Raw genomic sequence first — 23,735 nt, forward strand, 5'->3', positions numbered from 1 at the left:
CCACTCAGCATTGATGATAGAATGAGCTTTTACACACTGCTGGTGGGAGTGTGAATGGTACATTACTAAAGGACAATTTAGCAACTCTGATCAAGAGCCTTGACATTTTTCATACCCTTTGACATAGTAATTCCACATTTAGAAATTTACCCTAAGGCTGTGGTCTCAACCCTGGCAATTTATCAGAATCGCTTGTGAGGCTTTTATATGAACTACAGATTTCTGGGCCCCACTCCCGGGAGATTATGATTCTGTCGATTTGGGACAAGGTCTGGGAATCTGGGTTTTGAAAATACTCATGTCAATTGGACTTTTTTTTTAAATTTCAGGTAATAGAAAAGTTAAAAATTGCTGACAGCTCCATATTCTACTTTCCCTCTCTCCCTGTGGGTAATACACAGAATATGTTGTTCTGCATTTTCTTCACCCCATAACATATATCATTATTCCACTTCAGCATATTCAGATCTAATATTTTAATAACTGTTTATCCAACAGAAATAATTCAACTTATTTAAGAATTAAGAGTTGGACTATAAAGAAGGTTGAGTGATGAAGAATTGATGCTTTTGAACTGTGGTGTTGGAGAAGTCTCTTAAGAGTCCCCTGGACTGCAAGGAGATCAAACCAGTCAATCCTAAAGGAAATCAACCTTGAATATTCATTAGAAGGACTGATGCTGACGCTCCAATACTTTGGCCATCTGATGCAAAGAGCTGACTCATTAGAAAAGACCCTGATACTGGGAAAGATTGAGGGTAGGAGGAGAAGGGGATGACAGAGGATGAGATGGTTGGATGGCATCATTGACTCAATGGACATGAGTTTGAGCAAACTCCGGGAGATGGTGAAGGACAGGGAAGCCTGTCGTGCTGCATTCCATGGGGTCTCAAAGAGCTGGACACAACTGAGTGACGGGACAATGACAAAAGAATTGAGATTATTTAAAGATGGACGTTTGAGATCATTTTCACATTTTGCTATTATAAATAACAAAACAGTGAACATAATTGTATGGATATCCTTTTTACCTGTGTAAGAACTTCTGTAGGATAAATATCCACAAATGGAATTCATGAGTTGCATTAAACATTGATACTGACAAACTGCTTTTCAAAAATGGTTTTACCAAATGTGGCAAACATACCTACTTGTTCCCCCAAATTCCTGCTTCTTTTCTCCCCTTTGAAGTGTGAAGTGGCAGTTCATCCAGAGATTACACTGCTTAGCATGCCTTGCATGGTGTGGAAGGTGTGTAACTAGTTCATGCTAATGGGATATAGATATACTGTGTCATTTCTGGGCCAAGGAATGTTTGATGTGGCTGTGAGTTCATGCTCTTTCTCTTTCTCCAGCTCCTGCCTATCTCTAAAGAGATCCCTTTGGAATAGCCAAGCCCTGTGTGGAAGGAACTTGGATCCCTGAATTGTAATGAAAATGAAAGCCACCCACTTATCTACAGACTAACCAATACTAAACTGTTATGCGCATGATAAATAAAATCCTACTGTCTGATAGTTTAATAAAATAAGTAGTATTATTCTCATTAATATATCAGTTTACATTCATGCCAGCAGTGGATGTATTAAAAACAACAACTCTATAAATGATTTTGATGCATAGTGTTAAAACCCACCATTTAACAGAATAATCATAAATGTGAATGAAACTTTAATAACAGGTATGTGTACTTTGGGGCTTTCCTGGTGGCTCAGTGGTAAAGAATCTGCCTGCAAAGCAGGTGACGTGGGATCCATCCCTGAGTTGGGAAAATCCCCTGGAGAAGGAAACGGCAACCCACTCCAGTATTCTTGCCTAAGAAGTCCCATGGACAGCAGAGTCTGGCAGGCTGCAGTCCATGGGGTCTCAAAAAGAGTCAGACATAACTCAGTCACTAAACAACATGTGCACTTCACTTGTTATATTGGTGAAAAATAAGGAAAAAGTAGTAAATATCCAAATAATAGGTGAATACAAATAATGCTGAAAAAAAAAATTTAATGGCATGGAATGCTATTCCATGGTTGGTTGGTTGGATGATTATTTAACTGTATTAAGCTTCCCAGGTGGTGCTAATGGTAAAGAATCCGCCTGCCAAAGCAGGAGATTCAGGTTTGATCCCTGGGTCAGGGAGATTCCCTGGAGAAGGACATGGCATCCCATTCCAGTATTCTAGCCTGGAGAATGCTCAGGAAAGAGGAGCCTGGCAGGCTGCAGTCCACAGGGTCTCAGTTGGACACGACTGAAGCAACTTAGCGCGCACACATACATGCAGGCTTAGGAAGGATATAAAACAATATCAATTTTTTTAAGTTAAAAGATATATTTGAGTGGAATCATTGGCAGGAAATATACTATAATATATTATTTTATAATAGTATCATGTTAACAATGGTTATCAGTTAAAGATGGGATTACAGATTATTCTTTTTTCCTTTTTATCTATGTTTTCTAAACTTTCATTATTGGATATGTATCCAACACACAAATATTCTTGTGATAAAAAATAAAGTTCTTTAAAAATCAGTAGTTATAATATTGAACTACATCAGCAGAAAGATATAATCTATAGGAACTCAGAGATAAACCACCTATAAGGCTCTCGATGTGTGTTGTTTGAGGCTTAATAACTCAGGAAAGTTGGCTGCCTCTGAGAGGAGACCTGAAGCTAAAGTGTTCACATGCTTATTAAAAGGGCTCCTATAGAGCAGATTACCAACAACTGCATGGTTATTAGTTGATTTGCAAGGTTGGAGTTTAGGACCAATATATAGAGCTAAGAGTTAAAGACATGGGAAATTAATAGGGCCCCCAATACAGTTTGTTTTCTAATTCATGGAGAACTATTTTAAAAAAATAAAAATAGATATTCTTCCATTCAGTGATAAGTTCTTTCATTCACTGACAAATGAACAATGGGAAAATGGGTTTAATTTATAGCAAAATGACAAAAGAAGGCATTTTCTGATAACCGTGTTGGTACTGGAAAGCTACAAAGTCTGTTCATGCAGTAGCCTTCCCTAGAGATTTTAAATAACAGGAAATAGATTGAAGTGGTTCAGCTGTGGTTTTAAAAACCAAAGGGTGGGACACCATTGGTAATGTGTTTTTGCCCTTTGGCTTCTTGCTTATAGATGAGAATATAGGAGGGGGAGAATGAATAGTGTTTGATAGCAACACAGCACTTTAAGATGATAATTATAGCACTTAAAATGACAAGCAAAAAAAAGACATGAGGTTTTAAATTTCATTATACTTGTAGAGATGCAATGGAGTGAAAACTGCAAACTAGATGCCCAGTTTTAGAAGACCAGGTAAAGTACTGCTAAGTCACTTCAGTCGTGTCCGACTCTGTGCAGCCCCACAGATGGCAGCCCACCAGGCTCCCCTGTCCCTGGGATTCTCCAGGCAAGACCACTGGAGTGGGTTGCCATTTCCTCCTCCAATGCATGAAAGTAAAAAGAGGAAGTGAAGTCGCTCAGTGGTGTCCGACCCTCAGCAACCCCATGGACTGCAGCCTTCCAGGCTCCTCCGTCCATGGGATTTTCCAGGCACGAGTGCTAGAGTGGGGTGCCATTGCCTCTCCGGGGTAAAGTAAGATACATCCATAAGATAGGAAAGACCTACAGAAGAACGTAGGTGAAAAACATTGCCAGGAGAAATGAAAGATTTAACCATATGGATGTTTTAGGTGACTGCCAGAAGTTTGGGGGTACTGGAGGAGTGGGGAAGTTGCAATTATGTACAGCAAGATTGACTATAGTTAATAATGTATCAAATAATGGAAATACACTAAGAGAGTAGATTTCTGGTGATCTTGTCACACACACGAAAGTGATACCTGAGATAATACTAGTTAGCTTGACTGCAGTAATCTTTTCATTATGTACATGTATATCAAATCATCATACTGTGCATATTAAATAAATATATATATATATATGAATAAAAACTCTAGACTGTGGTTTTGTATCCTTTCCTCAAAAGTTTCTCAGCTTTTTCTGCTTCTGGTCCCATCCAGTCCAAATTCTTTCACATGTACGACACACTCTAAAAAAACACATCTTCCCAAACCCAATCCCCTTCATCTTTAGAAACTGGTGATTTCAGCAAGAAAGTTTTATTATCAAAGTTGAGTTTAAGGACGCTAAACTGCAATCGCAATGATGACATGACATTTGCTCCATTTATTTAGGATACGATTGTAGCAAGGAGAGATTCACATTTTCAACATCAACTACACTGTTTATTAAATGAGACACTGAGCCCCTACTATGTGCTGAATGTGTTAAATTTTGGGAATGCAGAGATGAACATGCTAAGGAGATCACAGCTTTGTGGAGAAAACAGGTAAGTATGCAGACACATTAGTTCTAGTCACTTTCCGTTAACTTTCTGCTGCACTCCACTAGAATTTACCAAACTTACCTTGTTATCCCACTTCCTGCCCCAAATGTAATCATTATGCATCAACATCATACAGTAACCCAGACTAAAACTCTCAGTCATCTCTGATTTCTTGCTCTGCCATCTCACACATTTCATATCTATCCACGCATTAAATGATACATTCTTTTACCAAGTTATCTCACAACTCCAGCACATTTTTTTCACCTTTGTCATTGCCCAGCTCAACATCCCTTGAACTACTGCAGTAATGTCCGGACAGGTCTCCATGCCTAAGTGGTCACCTCTGCCACTCTATGCTGCACACTGTTGCCATGAAGCCTCTGTCTGTCTGTCTATCATCTCTACCTCTTTCTCTGGGAAGACTGTTTATTGTTGAGAGAAGGATACAGAAGAGTCTAGAGGAGGAGAAATACTGAGTTGATGGTATACTGAACTACAGAGAACCAATGAGATATTAATTTTTCCCAAAGAAATCTTGACAGAAATGAGGTAAGTTATGAAAACCTGGTAAATAGAAAAGGCAGTTGGCTGGTTTTTATTTTAGTTTGATATGACGCTGTTTATTTTCTCATTTCCACATCTTGCAACTGAGACAGAGATGACAGATTAAAGGACAGAAAACAGGCAGGTTCTTGACTCCCCAGGCACACAGGAGGGTCTTCATTTTTCTGGTAAGCATAGTTCTTGGCTGCCTGTACCATGTTAGCACCTCACTGTGTACTCAACACACAGAAGGTGATGTCATTATGTTCTTGACCAAGGCAGCCAATCACAGGATTACTGTTTCTACTGTTTCCCTATCTATTTCCCATGAAGTGATGGGACCAGATGCCATGATCTTCGTTTTCTGAGTGTTGAGCTTTAAGCCAACTTTTTCACTTTCCTCTTTCACTTTCATCAAGAGGCTTTTTAGTTCCTCTTCACTTTCTGCCTTAAGGGTGGTGTCATCTGCATATCTGAAGTTATTGATATTTCTCCCGGCAATCTTGATTCCAGCTTGTGCTTCTTCCAGCCCAGCGTTTCTCATGATGTACTCTGCATAGAAGTTAAATAAGCAGGGTGACAATATACAGCCTTGATGTACTCCTTTTCCTATTTAGAACCACTCTGTTCCGTGTCCAGTTCTAACTGTTGCTTCCTGACCTGCATATAGGTTTCTCAAGAGGCAGGTCAGGTGGTCTGTATTCCCATCTCTTTCAGAATTTTCCAGTTTATTGTGATCCACACAAAGGCTTTGGCATAGTCTATGAAGCAGAAATTTATGTTTTTCTGGAATTCTCTTGCTTTTTTGATGATCCAGCGGATGTTGGCAATTTGATCTCTGGTTCCTCCGCCTTTTCTAAAACCAGCTTGAATATCTGAAAGTTCACGGTTCACGTATTGCTGAATCCTGGCTTGGAGAATTTTGAGCATTACTTTACTAGCGTGTGAGATGAGCGCAATTGTGCAGTAGTTTGAGCATTCTTTGGCATTGCCTTTCTATACCCTGATTTTTTTTTAAAGAAAGTGGTGTGAGAGATAAGTGTCAACTGAGCCAATCTTCTGTCTCCCAGGTCATTTCTGGAGAAATCAGTAAGATAAGCCCAGAGGGGAACTGATGGCTTGGTGAGAAAATAGCTTCTTCCCCAAACAATGAACTTTTCATTGACAAATTACAATTGATACCTTTAAAGCTATTTGGATCAATTAAAGGCAATCATTCAATGCCTATGAACTAAGAACTTCCCAGCTGTTGCTAGTGGTAAAGAACCTACCTGCCAGTACAGGAACATAAGAGAGACAGGTTCTATCCCTGGAGCAGGAAATGGTAACCTACTTCAGTATTCTTGCCTAGAGAAACTGCATGGACAGAGGAGCCTGGTGGGCTACAGTCCACAGGATCACAGAGTCAGACACGACTGAATTGGCTTAACACACAGGTACTATGAACTAAATCCAATTATATACTAAGTTTAGATAGCAACTTGACCATTATTCACTCAGATCACAGTTTTAAAGCTAACGTAAAATGGTTTCTTACAAACTTGGATTATACTGACTAACTTGTTTACAAGTGGATTGTTTATTTTTGCTCCAATCTTTATGCTTTTACTAAACTTGTACAGAAATATTTAAAGCAGCAAACACTAAGGTAACAAACAAGTCTTATAAATTATCTTGGTTTTGACTAAGTATCTCTTTGGAAAGTTTCCAGGTCACAGTGGATTCAGAAAAGTTTAACTAAGGTTTCCTATAAGTCTGCATCTCCATGAGATGGGGACAACTGAAAAAAGAAACTAATTAAAAAAAAAAGAAAACTGCTGGCAGAATGATACAATTATTCCACTTTTAAGATGAACATCTGCTCAGCTTTTTCTTCAGTCACCATGATGCCACCAGCAAATGGAACCCATGGATAGTAAACATCAGCTTATGACACTTAACATTTTCATATCCTCTGCCCCAACTGGCATCTGTGTCTCTCCACCCACGTTCTCAATGGTGAGATTAGTCATCATACGAGGGGCTATAGAAATCTATTTCATTATATCCTTGGGGGTGACTGCTCTCTCTGAGCTTTGGCAGCTCCTCTAAAAGTTTCTGTTACAGTCTGTCAGGCTGACAGACTCAGGCCTCGTCCCTATGTCTGGACTTTTCATGATAGCTCTTGGATAAATTTCATTAGCTCCATCTTTAGTTTTGGGACTTCTCTGGCAGTCCAGTGGTTGGAACTTCACCTTTCATTGCACATGGGTTGGAGTTTGGTTCTTGGATAGGGAGCTAAGCTTCCACATGCCTCGGGAGCAAAAAAGCCGAGAAACATCTTTAAAAAACCCAGAAACGATATTGTAACAAATTCAATAAAGATTTTAGAAGTTGGCCTACATCAAAAAATCATTAAAAAAAAAAAAGAATGATTTTTTAAAAAATTTTCTTTCCCTTGGGAACACTATAGCTAGGCTTTGTATTAGGGGAAATAAAACTTATCCAATCACTAAATTTAGATGTTTTGAGAAGAGGGAGAATAGCGGCTGGAATGAGGAAAGAAAAAGCTTTAAGTCTTAGGATAATTCTCCAAAATTATTTTGCCTACAGCAGATAAGGGATGGGTCTTTCTAGAGAGAAAGATTGCTCTATATATGTTTTCAAAAAAACCTACATTCATGTCCCACTTGGCTTAAAAACCTTTGATGGCTCCCCACTGCCAAAGCCCAAACTTCTTCAATTCAGTTCAGCCGGTCAGTCATGTCCAACTCTTTATAATCCCATGAACAGCAGCACACCAGGCCTCCCTGTCCACCACCAAATCCCAGAGCCTACCCCAAACTCATGTCCATTGAGTCGATGATGCCATCCAACCATCTCATTCTCTGTCATCCCCTTCTCCTCCTGCCCTCAATCTTTCCCAGCATCAGGGTCTTTTCAAATGAGTCAGCTCTTCGCAACAGGTGGCCAAAGTATTGGAGTTTCAGTTTCAACATCAGTCCTTCCAGTGAACACCCAGGACTGATCTCATTTAGGATGGACTGGTTGGATCTCCTTGCAGTCCAAGGGACTCTCTAGAGTCTTCTCCAACACCACAGTTCAAAAGCATCAATTCTTTGGTGCTCAGCTTTCTTTATAGTCCAGCTCTCACATCCATACATGCTGCTCCTGCTAAGTCGCTTCAGTCATGTCTGACTCTGTGCAACCACGTAGATGGCAGCCCACCAGGCTCTGCCATTCCTGGGATTCTTCAGGCAAGAGTACTGGAGTGGGTTGCCATTGCCTTCTCCCATCCATACATGACTACTGGGAAAACCATTGCCTTAACTAGGCGGACCTTTGTTGACAGAGTACTGTCTCTGCTTTTTAATATGCTGTCTAGGTTGCTTAGCATGGCATTCAAGGTCCTCATCAGTTCAGTTCAGTTACTCAGTCGTGTCTGACTCTTTGTGACCCCATGGACTGCAGCATGCCAGGCCTCCCTGTCCATCACCAACTCCTGGAGTTTACTCAAACTCATGTCCATTGAGTTGGTGATACCATCCAACCACCTCATCCTCTGTTGTCCCCTTCTCCTCCTGCCTTCAATCTTTCCCAGCACCAGGGTCTTTTCAAATGAGTCAGTTCTTCGCATCAAGTGGCCAAAGTATTGGAGATTCAGCTTCAGCATCAGTCCTTTCAGTGAATATTCAGGGCTGTTTTCATTTGGGATGGACTTGTTGGCTCTCCTTGCAGTCCAAAGGACTCTCAAGAGTCTTCTCCAACACAACAGTTCAAAAGCATTAATTCTTCAGCACTCAGCTTTCTTTATAGTCCAACTCACATCCATACATGACCACTGGAAAAACCATAGCTTGACTAGACGGACCTCATACAAGGTCCTCATAAAACCCCCTTTTAATGGTTGAAGTGCCAAGCTTGTTTGAGGGATGGGGATTCATTTCCCTGTCATGTTCCTGCTCCTGCTTTTCCTCTGTACGTGATTCCCTTCCCTCCCTCCTTCTTGTCAGAGTTCTGAATCATCCTCTTAGAACCAGCTCAAATGTTCCCAACTCTGTTGTGACTGTAAGAAATCCAAATCATCATTTGGAATTTAAATACATATGGACTATAAACAAACAATTATTTCATAAGAAGGAAAGAACAAATCGTTACGAACACTTGATACACTGTGAGAGAAGACTTAATAAGGAGGGAGAGCAATCCTGGCAGGCCTCGATAAGATAAAGGCTTGGAGGAATATGCAAAAAATGATCCATGAATGAAGTCTCAGGTGGGTGGGATCTTGAGTTGATCCCCTGGGATTTCCAGTTTAGTGTGATGTGCATGAGCATTGTGATGTACACTATCCACCTTTTGTTGGCTGTCCCAGATTATGCAGCAAACAAAATTCTGACACTGAACTACATTTCATCTTAAATGGCATGACTTGCAGGTCTCTTAGCCTATGAAATGTGAGCATTGTGATACTGGCATCAGGTAATTATCTCAGAAGGAAAATAGGGATGTGTCCTGAGGATTTGGGAAAATAACTGTGGCATGAAAATGGCAAATTGGCTGCTGCCCATTTGTAGAAAATAACCTGAAGGACTGAAGCTTTCATTTGGCTCCTTCAGACTTGAGAAATCTGTATGCAGGTCAGGAAGCAACAGTTAGAACTGGACATGGAACAACAGACTGGTTCCACATAGGAAAAGGAAGTACGTCAAGGCTGTATATTGTCACCCTGCTTATTTAACTTCTATGCAGAGTACATCATGAGAAACGCTGGACTGGAAGAAACACAAGCTGGAATCAAGATTGCCGGAAGAAATATCAATAAGCTCAGATATGCAGATGACACCACCCTTAAGGCAGAAAGTGAAGAGGAACTAAAAAGCCTCTTGATGAAAGAGAAAGAGGAAAGCGAAAAAGTTGGCTTAAAGCTCAACACTCAGAAAACGAAGATCATGGCATCCAGTCCCATTACTTCATGGGAAATAGATGGGAAACAGTGGAAACAGTGTCAGACTTTATTTTTTTTTGTCCTCCAAAATCACTGAAGATGGTGACTGCAGCCATGAAATTAAAAGACGCTTACTCCTTGGAAGAAAAGTTATGACCAACCTAGATAGCATATTCAAAAGCAGAGACGTTACTTTGCCAACTAAGGTCTGTCTAGTCAAGGCTATGGTTTTTCCTGTAGTCATGTATGGATGTGAGAGTTGGACTGTGAAGAAGGCTGAGCACTAAAGAACTGATGCTTTTGAACTGTGGTGTTGGAGAAGACTCTTGAGAGTCCCCTGGACTGCAAGGAGATCCGACCAGTCCATTCTGAAGGAGATTAGCCCTGGGATTTCTTTGGAAGGAATGATGCTAAAGCTGAAACTCCAGTACTTTGGCCACCTCATGTGAAGAGTTGACTCATTGGAAAAGACTCTGATGCTGGGAAGGATTGGGGGCTGGAGGAGAAGGGGACGACAGAGGATGAGATGGCTGGATGGCATCACGGACTCGATGAACGTGAGTCTGAGTGAACTCCGGGAGATGGTGATGGACAGGGAGGCCTGGCGTGCTGCGATTCACGGGGTCGCAAAGAGTCGGACATGACTGAGCGACTGAACTGAACTGAGTTGACACCGACTGGCTACACCAGGCTTTGTTCAGATTGGAGGCTGAGGTCACCTTGTCGCCTCTCTTGTATACCGTGTACAGAGGGGAAGGAAGAGGAGTGAACTAAGAAAGCAGCACGAGTTGGAGGAGACCATCTGGTAGATTCAGAGCCAGTCAATAGTTTAAAAAAAAACAAACTTTTTTCTCCATCATATTACAAAAATGTGCTTCTAATCTTCCACCTTGTCATGTTAAAAATCTCACTTTGCTCGATACTCAGAACCAACAGTAGGATTTTTACAGACTGGACCAGAAGGAACTACAGTTTACCCAACTTTAGAGGACCTCTAAACCCAAACATGCATTTTTGTTCAGGCAAATCCAAACACCTCTGACAAAGAGGCCACAAGAGTGCAGAGAATAGAACATGTCAGGTGTGGTTTGCACTTGCTCGTGCTCCCTCACACATAGAGTCTAAAACTCTCACTAACAGACTCATTACCCTGGTGGGTAAAAAATGTTCTGTAGGTGATGGGACTACTAACCACAGAGTTAATCACCAAAACCCTGAACTCAGCCTTCTAATGGAGGTTTTTGTGTTTTTTTTTTTTTAATCAGACAACTTTGCTATTGTTTGTTTCCCCTTACTTCCTGATACTAATTTGTGATGGACAGCCATTGAGCTCCTATAAGTTAAAAACAATACATAGGAGGTGTGTATTTTTTATACTGTAAACTTCATGACTTCCTCCAATTGTATTCCTAGTGCTTAAGATGTAACTGATAATATAATAAGAACTTGTCTAATATTTGTTGACCAGATAATAAGATTGGCTATGTGATATTTATAAAATATTCAGTACAAAGTGACAAAGCATGAAAACGGAAAGATAGAGTCATTTACCTGTTAGCAAACAGTAACAAAAAGAAAGCCACACAATAAAATTTCAAAATGCAAATATAATAAACGAGTCAAAGAGAATATTTTATATGAATTTTTTTAAGTTGAATTCACCAATACTATTTTGTACTTATGCTCCTCACAACATAATAACAAATGCACAAAGCAAAAACTTCTGGAAGTTAAAGAGTTGATAAACCCTAATAATAGAAAAAGATTGACTCAGTATACTGCTTTCAAAAATCAATGGGATTTTCTAACATGTTGCCCTGATTCTTTCTTGACTAACTACAGTTCATTTAAAGATCAGAGAAAGCTTTGAAAAACAGAAATCTGTTCATGTCACACCTTTGCCCAAACCTCTCAATGGCTCCTCATCATACTCAGAATAAGACTCAGAATCTTTACCAGGGCCCACAAGATTCTATACAAGGCAGCCCAGGCTCACGTCTTTGATCTCATCACTTTTTTATTTCATGTTTTAGATACATCCTTGTAAAAACTATAGTTTGTCTTAGAACAGCTAAGTTTGATCCACACAGTGAATAGTTTTTTCTGATATATTATTGCACATTTTCAACCTTTCATGTACTCTATTTTTACTTTTTTGCAGTGAAACTTCTGAAATTTTAACATGTGTGCTTATCATCTGTGTCTGATTTCCTTTAGTAATTCCTTCTGTCAGCATACCGTTGTAGATTTTGTATAGTATTATACAAAACTTTTAATTTTTCAGAATGATTGAGCTGGGTATAGAATTCTAAGTTTTGGATACTGTATTCTAGTGCTGTGAAGATATTACACTCTTATCTCACTTGATACTCTTTTAAATTTGGCTTTCAGTTTTTCTCATTTCTAAGTAGTTAATACATTTGGGCTCTCTTGCCACTTTCAGGATCTTTTCTTTCTCTCTGGTGTCCTATACTTTCTTTTTATTTACTGTGTTTGGGGCCTGTATTTCTAGAATCTAAGGAGATATGGATGCGAGAGTTGGACCCTGAAGAAAGCTGAGTGCTGAAGAATTGATGCTTTTGAACTGTGGTGTTGGAGAAGACTCTTGAGAGTCCCTTGGACTGCAAGGAGATCCGACCAGTCCATTCTGAAGGAGATCAGCCCTGGGATTTCTTTGGAAGGAATGATGCTAAAGCTGAAACTCCAATACTTTGGCCACCTCATGCGAAGAGTTGACTCATTGGAAAAGACTCTGATGCTGGGAGGGATTGGGGGCAGGAGGAAAAGGGGACGACAGAGAATGAGATGGAGTCCATCACAGACTCGATGGACGTGAGTTTGAGTGAACTCTGGGAGATGGTGATGGACAGGGAGGCCTGGCGTGCTGTGATTCATGGGGTTGCAAAGAGTTGGACATGACTGAGCGACTGAACTGAACTGAACTGAAGGATATATGATGGGCTTCCCAGTGGTGCTAGTAGCAAAGAACCTGCTTGCCAATGCAGGAGACATAAGAGACTCGCGTTCGATCATTGGGTTCGGAAGATTCCCCTGAAGGAATTCTTGCTTGGAGAGTCCCATAGACAGAGGAGCCCAGCAGGCTACAGTTCAAAGTGTCACAAAGAGTCAGGCACAATTGAAGTTACTTGCCATGCATGCACATGGATAAATGACAGGATATATGACAGGCACCAGTTCAGCTCCTACTCACAATTCTGTTTTATAGTTAAAACTTTTTTTGGTTCTGTGTGTTTGTGTGCATGCTCAACTGGTTCAGTCATGTCTGACTCTTTGTGACCCTATGGATTGTAGCCCACTGGGCTCCTCTGCCCATGGGATTCTCCAGGCAAGAATACTAGAGTGGGTTGTTGTGCCCTCCTCCAGAGGATCTTCCTGACTCAGGGATCAAACCCGCTTCTCCTGCAGTGCAGGCAGATTCTTTACCATTGAGCCACTGGGGAAGCCCTTTGGTTCTATAACTTGCCTTAATTTGTGATAAATTTATCTATGCATTTAAAATCTGTTACATTTTACCTAGCATTTTAATGTATTTTTAGTGAGACCATTTTTGAGTTTAGCTAGCTAGAAATGGAAGTCATAACTGGACTAATGAAACATTTAGATTAAATATGAACAAGAGCACTCCATATTAAAGTATATAGAACATTTCTCTCACTCAAAAATGTATAGTGTTAGATTCATGTATAAGGAAAAAAAGGCTGGAAATTAAGTATTTGAATAAAGAAGTTAGACAAAGAATAAACTAAACTGAAGAAATTAGATGGATATAGAACCAGATTGGTAGGTACGTGATACATGACCATTGGGCTTCCCAGGTGGCTCAGTGGTAAAGAATCCACCTGCCAATTCAAGAGACACAAGAGACAAAGGAGATGCAGGTTCAATCCTTGGGTCAGGAATGTCATTTGGAGGAGGAAATGGCAACCTACTCCAATATTCTTGCCTGGGAAATCCCATGGACAGAGGAGTCTGGAGAGCTACAGTCCATGGGGTCAAAAAGAGTCATTGGGCATAACTTAGCAACTATGCATACATGCACGCATGTGTCCATTACAAGTATGGACAAGAATACCAGAATTCTTACTCTACTGGGAGACTATAAACTTGTATAACTATTTTCGGAAAACAATTTTGGCATGATCCAGTACAATTAAAGATATACATAACCCAAGATTCATTGTTTCACTCCTAGGTCTATGTCTCAGAGAACTGCATGCACCAAAGGGCACACGCAAGAATATTCAGACCACAGTGTCTGAAATAGCAAGTGAAGTGAAGTGAAGTCACTCAGTCGTGTCTGACTCTTTGCGACCCCATGGACTGTAGCCTACCAGGCTCCTCCCTCCATGGGATTCTCCAGGCAAGAGTACCGGAGTGGGTTGCCATTTCCTTCTCCATGGAAATACGGAAATAACCCAAGTGCCCATCAACAGTAAAATAAATAAACTATGACATAGTCACACGATGGAATACTATGTAGCAACGAAAATGAATGAACTACTGCTATATACATCAACATGGGTGAATCTCAGGAATTATGTTGCACGAAGAAAAGTCATGAAGAACAAACATGTGATCCTATTTATGTGAATAGGATAAAAAGTGTGATCCTATTTACGTGATATTTGGTAACTTGCAAACCTATATATCATCTAAAGATGCCAATATATGGAAACTGTAACAAAAAGAAAGAGACTGATAAATGCAAAATTTAGATTAGTGATTACTGCGAGTGGGGAGAGAGCAGAGAGGAATTGGGGGTGGGGAAACAGGAGGCTACAAAGATACTGATAGCAACGGAGTATAAAATGTCAAAAGTAGCCTGCTCTACTATCCATCCATATATATATATATATATATATACACACACACATGGAATGAGAGAGCGCGATGTTAGGAATGATGTTTATCAAATATTAATATGGTTATATCTTAGCAGTAGATTTTGTATTATTTCATATTTTCTTTGCATATTTTATATTGCTTCAATTTTTAAAATTATGAATATGCACCATTTTAATTATTTTAAAGTCATTTTATCTGAGGAAAAGAGACAGTAAAAGGTTGCTGGAAGCTAAGTGTTTGTGCCTCCCCAGTTCATATGCTGTAACTCTACCCCCTAAAGTGATGGTATTTGGAGGCAGAGCCTCTGATAAATGATTAGACTGTAAGGGCAGAGCTCTCTTAAATGGGATTAGCATTCTTTTAAGACAGAACCTAGAGAGCTTCCCTGTGAGGTTACACTAAAGCTGAATCAGACAGTGAACATGCCAGCACCTTGATCTTGGGCTTCCTGTCCAGAACTGTGAAAAATAAATGTCTTTTATATAAAATTTACTCAATCAACTGTATTTTGTTATAACATCCAGAACACACTAAGACTCAGACAGGAAGATGAATAAACGAAAGAGATTTTCTACTGAAAATCGAAGAACAAAGATCCAGTAATAAAATTCCAAGGTGCTAAAAATATGTTAAAAACTCAACGCACAAAAACCTGCACATAAATATTAATATGAGTTTTGTTTATAATTCCCCAACACATATAAACACACTGTAGAACCTCCATAAAAAGGAATTATCATTCAGCGATTTTTAAAAAGCTACCAAGCTACAAAAAGCCACAGAGGAAACTTAAAACATATTAATAAGTGAGGAAAGTCAATCTGAAAAGTCTACATACTGTATGACTTCAACTATATGACATTCTGAAAAAGGTGGAACTATAGAGTAAAAAGATTAGTGATTGCCAGGATCTTTGGCATGGGGAGGGAGGGAGGAATAAATTGGTGGAGCAGAGGAAATCTTTAGGGCAGCGAAACTGAAACAGCGGATCCAACACATCATGCACTTGCCAAAACCTCCAGAATTGTACACCACAGAGAGTAAATGCTAATGCAATCTTGGACTTTGGTAACAATGTACTACAATAGATTCATCAACTGAAACAAAATACAAAAAATTGCCGGATAATAAGAGAAAGTAGGGAGAGGCAGGTGGAGAGAGAGCATATACAGAATTCTACTTTCTATTCAATTTTCCTTAAACCTAAAACTGCTCTAAAAAAGAAATTCTATCAGTTTAAAAAATAAGCCCCAAGAACAGAGTGAAGCATTCTTGAAATATCTGGGCCAGATATTTAGCTTTATAAAATCCTAGCACAGTCCTTACCACATGTTCTACAATTTTTGAATGCTCCTAACATCCTCGTGGGGTCAATACCACTGTGATTCCACTCATACTGCTGAGGAAACTGAGGCCAGAGAATGTGATCATTTTGCCCTGGGCCACATAGCAAGCAAATCATAGAACCAGGATTCAACCCAATACAGTCCCACCTCCTGATCTTGATCTGAGGCTGGCTCCCCTTAAAAGGACTAAGGTAACCTGGGCACCAGTGTTCACTGCCTCTAACTCAGAGATTGCCTTGACTCTTGGTTCGGTGGTTTTGTTTAATTTGTATTCTATAACAAGCCATTCCAATTTTTTTCACAAGTAGGTGGGATATAAATAGTAAATTAAAATATTGAAACTGGAGACCTCAGTTGCTCTGACAACAGCTAAAATAAATTTACCTTACACCTGCTTAGTTCCCCTGGGACCATGTTGTTTGATCTTTTATGCTATGAAAGTTAAAATAGATTGCATTTAAAATCCCATAGGATGAAAATGTTCAAACCAAATAAACATAGTGTCAATATTCTTTCAGCAGCAGGCTTTTCTTTTTTTTCCTTCGTTTTGGGAGAGGGGATCTTGCTTTGCCAAAAACATTTGTCTTAATTGGTGATGTTCTTTATCACTATTTTCTACTGTTTTGAATTAATACAAATATCAATAAGTATAGTTTATAAGACAAAAGAAGAGCAAGTGGTTTTGTCCATTCAAAATACCCTAACCAGCCAAACTATTTTTGGAGTTTCTAGTTTGTTTCCAGTACCACACTGGGTACTGGAGGGAAGAGGAAGGTCACAAAATGAGCTCAGATTTTTACTTTCAAAGAGCGTGTGACCTTCTTGGATACATCCCCCACAGATGAGAGGCTGGTTATCTTATGGCCCATGCTCCATGGGGAATGAGGAAAAGCGGTATAGATGAAGGTTCCCTTGCTGCCCTGGGGCCTTCACAGGTCCTCTAGGAATGACTGGGAGCTGGGCTGGAGGAAGAGAGATGGCAGAGCATTCCTGGCCACCAGATTGTCACGGACAAAGGCTCAGAGTCATTCACGAGTGAGCTTGCTGTGCTCAGGAACAAGGAGTAGACCTCTGGTTTCTAGGGCAGGAATGTGGAGGAGCTTGGGGCAGTTTATTGAAAAGGTGAATAGAGACAAGATGCTGCCAGGTCTGTGACATAAGCAGAGACGTTTGTGCTTGAGCTGAAATGTGACTGGGAATTACCGCGGGTTCTTGGGCTCCCTCACAATCTTATCCCCACTCAGAAAAATGATGGGTTGGACACTTACTCTTGAATAACACTAAGAAGATCTTGCTGTTTTTCTCTATCAACAACAAGGTCCATTATTGAAAGCCTTTTTTTTTTTTTTTTTACCAGAATAAAAGCTCCAGTTTTTCTTATAATCTCAAATAATTATCCTCATTTACACGAAAAGATATAAGAATTTAGAAAAATTAAGTGACTTGCCTAAGGTCAAATTTTGAGACTCAGAATTTCCAAAGACCACGAATCACCCATTTTATCCATCTATGTCCCTCTAGCAAAGACCAAGGGTCAGTAAACTTTCCTATAAAGGGCCAGATAAGTATGTTTAATACAGACACACACACATATACACAAGCACACATTTTTAATTCAGGCTGTGGGTCCATACAGTCTTTGTCACAACCGCTCAACTGTGCCAGTGCAGTGCAAAGACAGCCAGAGTCAATGCATAGCTAATTAAGTAAGCTACACTCCACTAAGATATAGAAATTTGAATTTCCTAAAATTTCCATGTCACAAACTTATTCATTTTACTTTTAATTTTTAAACACCTAAAAATGCAAAAATCATTCTTAGTCATGGACCTCAAATGCACAGGCAACAGCCACATTTGACTTGTGGGTACCGGTATGCCAAACCCCTGTTTTAGGTCCATTGATTAGAACAATGAAGCCGAGATTAAATGTCTTATCCCTGGAAGAGATAGTTTGCTTTACACTGTGAAAAACTCTGTTTTGCTGGCAACTAGTTCATTTCCTACCCAAGTCTCTTGCAAATTTGTAGGGGATTACAAAGGCAAAGATAACAGTAAAAGGACAATGAAAAAAAAATCCAACCCTAACAACAATAAAACATTAACAACTTAAAAAACAGCAATCCAAACAACAATAAAAAATTAATATCTATTTCCCTCTCACAGAGGTTAGTAATATAAAGAACATTTCTATTATAGTCTAGGAAAAGTCTTCTAAAAATGCATTCATTGTAAGTTTGAGGTTCTAAAGATGTATCACTAAGAAATGGTACATGTACATTTCATGTTCTCTAATAGGTTGTATAGGCACTTTGTAAATATTAGAGCAGTTCATGTTCAGAGTTTGCTTCATTAGCATCTCTGCATTTAGGTCAATGATAGCCTGCTCTTAATTCTTTAGATCCTTGTTTCACTTATTCATTCACCTGTTTAATCAATGAATATTACACATCTACCATATGTCCAGCTTTGTGGTGGTCACTGGGAATTCAAAACTGAATGTTAAAGTTCTTGCCTTAAGTAACCCACGATTTGAGGGAGAAGAAATACAGAAGTAACACTAATGTAGAATACACTAAATGCTACAGTACAGATGAGTTGCAGTTGTTATGGGAACACCTTGGTGAACTTTCGGAATGAACTTTTGAAAAGGGAAGCTTGGATGAACTTTTGGAATGGGAAGCTACAGGACACCAAAGAATGCTTTTGAAGGTGGAGTTTGAAACAAATCTGGAAGAAGACATATGACCATAATGCCTCCACCTATGAATGAGAACAATACCAACTCTGATTTTTACACACAAGACAAAGACAAGAAAGGTTTTGAGGGACAGCTGTGAAATGAACATCTTTCAGATCCCTGTCCCAGACTCTCATCAATTTGATCATAACTAGTAAACAGTCACATGCAAATCATACTCTTCCCTTTGTGGGCATCTTAAGATTCAAAAGTTGGTAAAAATCAAATGTTGGGTAATGAAATAAAATTGAGCACAAAATGTAAAGTCGTAAGAGAACTCAGCTTTTTCCCTTTTAAATCTGATACAGAAATACAATAAGACTACATTTTTAAAAATTGAATTTAAGACTTATAAAGACAAATATTTTGAAAAAGTAGAATACATTCTCACCTGAAGGACTTTCCTAATTCTTTTCAGATTGTGTATTAAAAGTAGGTTTTTCTCTTTGGAAACACGGCCTAACTGTTCATCCAGTTGTATTAACAAGTTTTGAAGAAGAATCGTTGCCATGGTTTCATTGTTAGATGCTGCCTCCCTAAAAAGCAAAAATGTCATTACACAGCGGGAAACAACTTATAAAAATGCCTACTTTTTACCATAATCATTGAAAAGTGATAAATATATCCCACAGTGATAAGCATTTAATGGTTTTAAAAATTAAGTTGTATACACATGACAGTATATTCAACATCACTAATCATTAAGGAAATGCAAATCAAACCACTTCATACCTGTTTGGATGGCTATTATTGAAAACACAAGATAAGTTTTGGTGAGGATGTGAAACTGGAACCTCCTTGTATATTGCCAATGGCAGTGGAAAACTGTACAGCCAGTGTAGAAAACAGTATGGAGATTCCTCAAATTATAAAGATAAAATTACATACAATTCCACTTCTGGGCAGATACTCAAAAGAACTGAAGCAAAGACTTGAGTAGATAATTTGTACATCAACATTTAAATCAGCTTTATTCACAATAGCTGAAAGAAGAAATCACTCAAATGTTCATTGAAGGATGAATATAGAAATGTAGTCTATGCATACAGCAAAATATTATTCAATCTTAAAAAGGAAGGAAATTCTGATATATGCTGTATGAATGAACCTTGAAAGAATATACTACATAAAATGTAGTATACTACACTTATGACTACACTTTTATGAAGTACCTAGGCTACTTAAATTAAGAGACAGAAAACAGTGGTTGCCAGGGGCTGGGGTGGAAAGAATGAGGGGTTATCATGTAATGAGTACACAGTTTCAAGATGAAAACATTCTGGAGATGGATTGTGGTGATGGATGCACAACAATGTAAGTATGCTTAAGGCCACTAAGCTGAACACCTAACAAATGTTAAAATGGTAAATTTTATGTTATGCATATTTTATTACAGGAAAAATTTTAAGAAGACAAAAGCAAATAAAAAATTAATTGTACAAGATGAATGGAGCTTCCAAAAATGTTTGTAAAACATATTAAGAAAAAATGTTTATTTGATTGAGTCTATGATGGAGAATTGATATAAACAATAGACTAACTTCTTGGCTTTTTAATACTTAGAAAATCACTGGGGGTTGGCTTATAAAAAACAAAGCACTAGAACCATAAAGTTTTAATCTACAATGGATGAAACCAGGAAGGACAATGATTCTTCTCCCTTAAGGAAGCTTTCCAAAGCCTCAAAGAAAGTTCTTTACCTGAAAAGAATGTATCTACTGAGTTAAAAGTGGACCATAGAGTAAGTCCATGTGTAAGTCCTCTAGGGAAAACACAATAACGTTTGATCCTACCAGTCCTGATTTTCAATCCACTGGGCCAACAGATGCCGAATTTCCATAGGAAAGTTGTCATCATAGAATTGATCAACTTGCTCCAAAAATTTTATTTCTAACTGTTGGACTTGATTCCACTGAGACATGCTATAAAGAAGAGGAAAAAATAGAACTTAAAAATAATGTTAATTAACAACTATGGTACATGTTTTCTTTTCCTTTTTTTTTTCTTTTTTTTTTTGGATTTTGGACAAAAACAATGTTATCCATTAAATAACTGGAGAAAAAAATTTATTTTATAATCACTCAAAGAAAACAGAAACAAGAAAATGTTTTCAGTCCAAACATAATGCAGTTCTGAGCTTTTTCCTAAGGCATTCCTAAGGAAGGAAAAAGGATTCTTCCTCTACCCCAAGCCATACTTTTCTTTGCTCTAAAAGAAACGTCTGATCCACCTTCTCTAGAAAGCTTTCATTCCCCCTCAAAACCCCTCACATCTGTCTACACAGATGTGTATTCTCAACAATCTCCTTCCCTAGTCTGTGCTCCCTCTCACTATTAATTCGACTTTGAGCAACCTGAAGACAAGCAACAAACTAAACTATATCTCCTAAGATTCTCTTAAGGCTTTATATGTGCTGCAGCACCAGTCGCTCAGCCTTTCCAACTCTTTGCGACTCCATAGACTGTAGACCACCATTCTCTTCTGTCCATGGAATTCTCCAGGCAGGAATACTGGAGTATGTTGCCATTCCCTTCTCCGGGGGATCTTCCCAAACCAGGAACCAAACACGGGTCTCCTGCATTTCAGGTGGATTCTTCACCATGTGAGCCACCAGGGACACTTGATGTGAGGACTGCCCAATAAAAGCTTCTTTTATATAAAACTGTCCAATCCCCTTTTTATTTCAGATCTGTCTGGCTTCTAGAGTCAGTCATATTCCTAGACTTCTAGTCTCAGTCTTACCTATATAAAGAGTTTCCTGTGGGCTTAATATTTTCATTTCTCTCTGGAATGATCAACTATTGCTGGGCAAAGCTTTTAAAGCCTCCTTTTAATCCGTCTCTGATGTGTATCTGACAGTGGTTAAACCCTCAACATACTGAAGAAGAAACCACTTGATACGTAGTTGGCAGTGTGTCATAAAACAAAAGTCTGTGTTTCCCCAACATAACCCCATTCTGTCCAGTTTAGAAGTTTTAGACGTATTTCTTAACTCAAGGAAATGAATATGACATCTCTCCTTGAAATTACAGTATTTTATTCTTCCCAAAGTCAAATTTTTTATTGTTTTGTCACTAATTCTAGATCAAACAAAGAAACCATTTATGTGATCAATCACAATGGTGTTTCAACTTACCTTGTAGGTATATTAAGATTTCCTTTTGCTTACAGAACATTATGATGAGAAATTTCTCAGGTTTCAAAGGGAACCATTTCAGGAGCACCTTTTGTATTTAAAAAAGATTAATGCCAATGTTTTGCTAAAAGAAAGTGACTGGAAAATTTTTTTCACTTTCCTATCACTTTATATTTATACATATAATCCTAGGCGAAAGTGCTCAGTAAGTACTCATTAAGAGAAGAATGAGTGGGTCTCTGGATGCTGTAATTGGCACAGGTGGCTAGTGTTATTCTGGATTTAAAATGAAAAAAAAAAAAAAAATCCGAGGGACACATAGGCAAAATGACTCTTGCCCAAGACACACAGCTCCTAAGGAACAACCTGAGGTCTCCTGACACTACACATGGTTGTCTTTCCTGATGCTGGGTGTATACACATTTGTTGCCATGCTACTATCCCCATGGCTCTGCTCTATCAGTTTATTCTAGTGAATGACAAAAGAACAGGTGCTGAGAATAGCATTACAATTGTAACTGCTACTATTGTTCAATCTCTGCTATGATCTGGATGAAAATCTATTTTCTAACTAAGAATTAACTGGACTGAACCCGTCCTAAAGTTAGATCACTCCTAGTATCTGAGTCCACCCTTCAGAGAGCTGAACACAAGGCTGAACGGGGGAAAGACAGGTTTATAGACTCAGGACACTCTTTTCTGTTGCAGCCTCTAGTAACGCCTTTAAAGGGCCTAAAAACACCTTCACTCTCTAAGGGCTAATTCTTCCCATCCCAAGAAAACTACCGAGCATTTCTTTTGACGACTGAGGGCCTGCCTAGTCTCTTTGAATGCCTGGCCCTAGAAGAAGCCTGATAAATGGGCGTTTTGTCCCACGGCCTGGGGGCTAACGCTGCCGCTTTGGGGTTCTGTGAAAAGGGGGCGACTTGTCCTAAAACATCACTGCTCTTATCAAAGCCTCAATCACTGGCTACCTCAGTTGCGAGCTTCTGGCTGAAACCCAGGCAAGCAATCTAATGCCAGGCATGAGAGTTAAGAGCAGCTGGCTAAGAAAGTGAAGCGGGGACCACACTCGGCGCGGACCCACCCCCGCTGCAGCCACAGCGGCCGCAGCCACCCAAGTTTACGGTCTCCGGGGCAGAGTGCCTGGAGAGACCCGCGCCACCGCGCACCTTTGAATCATGGAGTCGACCGCTTGTTTCTGAAACTACTCTTCCTTAGCTAGGACCGTGAAGTAACTGTCAACACAGCACGGGCCCGGCAAAACTTCGGCATCGTCCTGCAGAACCACGTCCTGGCCCGCCCTCCTCCAGAGAAGCCACGCCAAGGTGCGGTCTGCCTCCTTACCTGGCTCCCTCTGCCCGCGTCCCAGGCGGTGCTCAAGTCCACGGTCGGAATCGCCCTGCACGGCCCCCTAGGACTTAGCCGCTGACTCCTTCGTCAGAGAGGATTTGCATTTCTCCTCCTACTTGAGGCTTTCCTGTGCGTCAGTGTTAGAACCTCCTGTACTTTACTAGGGTCGTTCCCACCCACTGCCTATTCTAGAAACGCTGAAGAGCAGAAACAGGTTGAAGCCACCACGCGGGGCGCCCTCTCCTCATCCCCATCAATCACTCCAGCCACTCCCTGTGGCCCGAGGGTGTCAGAAGAAGGGGGTGGGTGGGGGCCACACGCTCTTTCTCTTCCGGTTTCCCCAGACTGAGAGCCCCTGCAGACTTACTTGTGCCGCGCTTAGTCGCTCAGTCGTGTCCTACTCTTTGCGATCCCATCCATGGACTGTAGCCGGCCAGGAGGATTCTCGAGGCAAGAATACTGGAGTGGGTTGCCA

At 39.8% G+C, this 23,735-nt stretch overlaps 1 protein-coding gene across 6 annotated transcripts in view; it reads right to left on the reverse strand.

Annotated features, from left to right (window-relative positions):
- Positions 1-23,323, reverse strand: part of STAT4 (signal transducer and activator of transcription 4) — a 104,592-nt gene extending 81,269 nt beyond the window's left edge. For 3 of the 6 annotated variants that reach the window (XM_042244003.1, XM_042244004.1, XM_042244002.1), the window contains exons 1-3: positions 23,080-23,323; positions 20,565-20,693; positions 19,163-19,307 (exon numbers count right to left, since the gene is read on the reverse strand). In XM_042244003.1, coding sequence (XP_042099937.1) covers positions 19,163-19,307; positions 20,565-20,693; positions 23,080-23,090 — 285 coding nt within the window. In that variant the 5' untranslated portion in view covers positions 23,091-23,323. Of the gene's footprint in view, positions 1-19,162; positions 19,308-20,564; positions 20,694-21,907; positions 21,931-23,079 lie in introns of those variants that run through there. The other 3 variants (XM_012140801.4, XM_060410139.1, XM_042244005.2) reach the window with 3 other exon arrangements.
- Positions 23,324-23,735: the final 412 nt, after the last annotated feature.

Source organism: Ovis aries, chromosome 2 (genome assembly GCF_016772045.2).
Source record: "Ovis aries strain OAR_USU_Benz2616 breed Rambouillet chromosome 2, ARS-UI_Ramb_v3.0, whole genome shotgun sequence".
Taxonomy (NCBI): domain Eukaryota; kingdom Metazoa; phylum Chordata; class Mammalia; order Artiodactyla; family Bovidae; genus Ovis; species Ovis aries.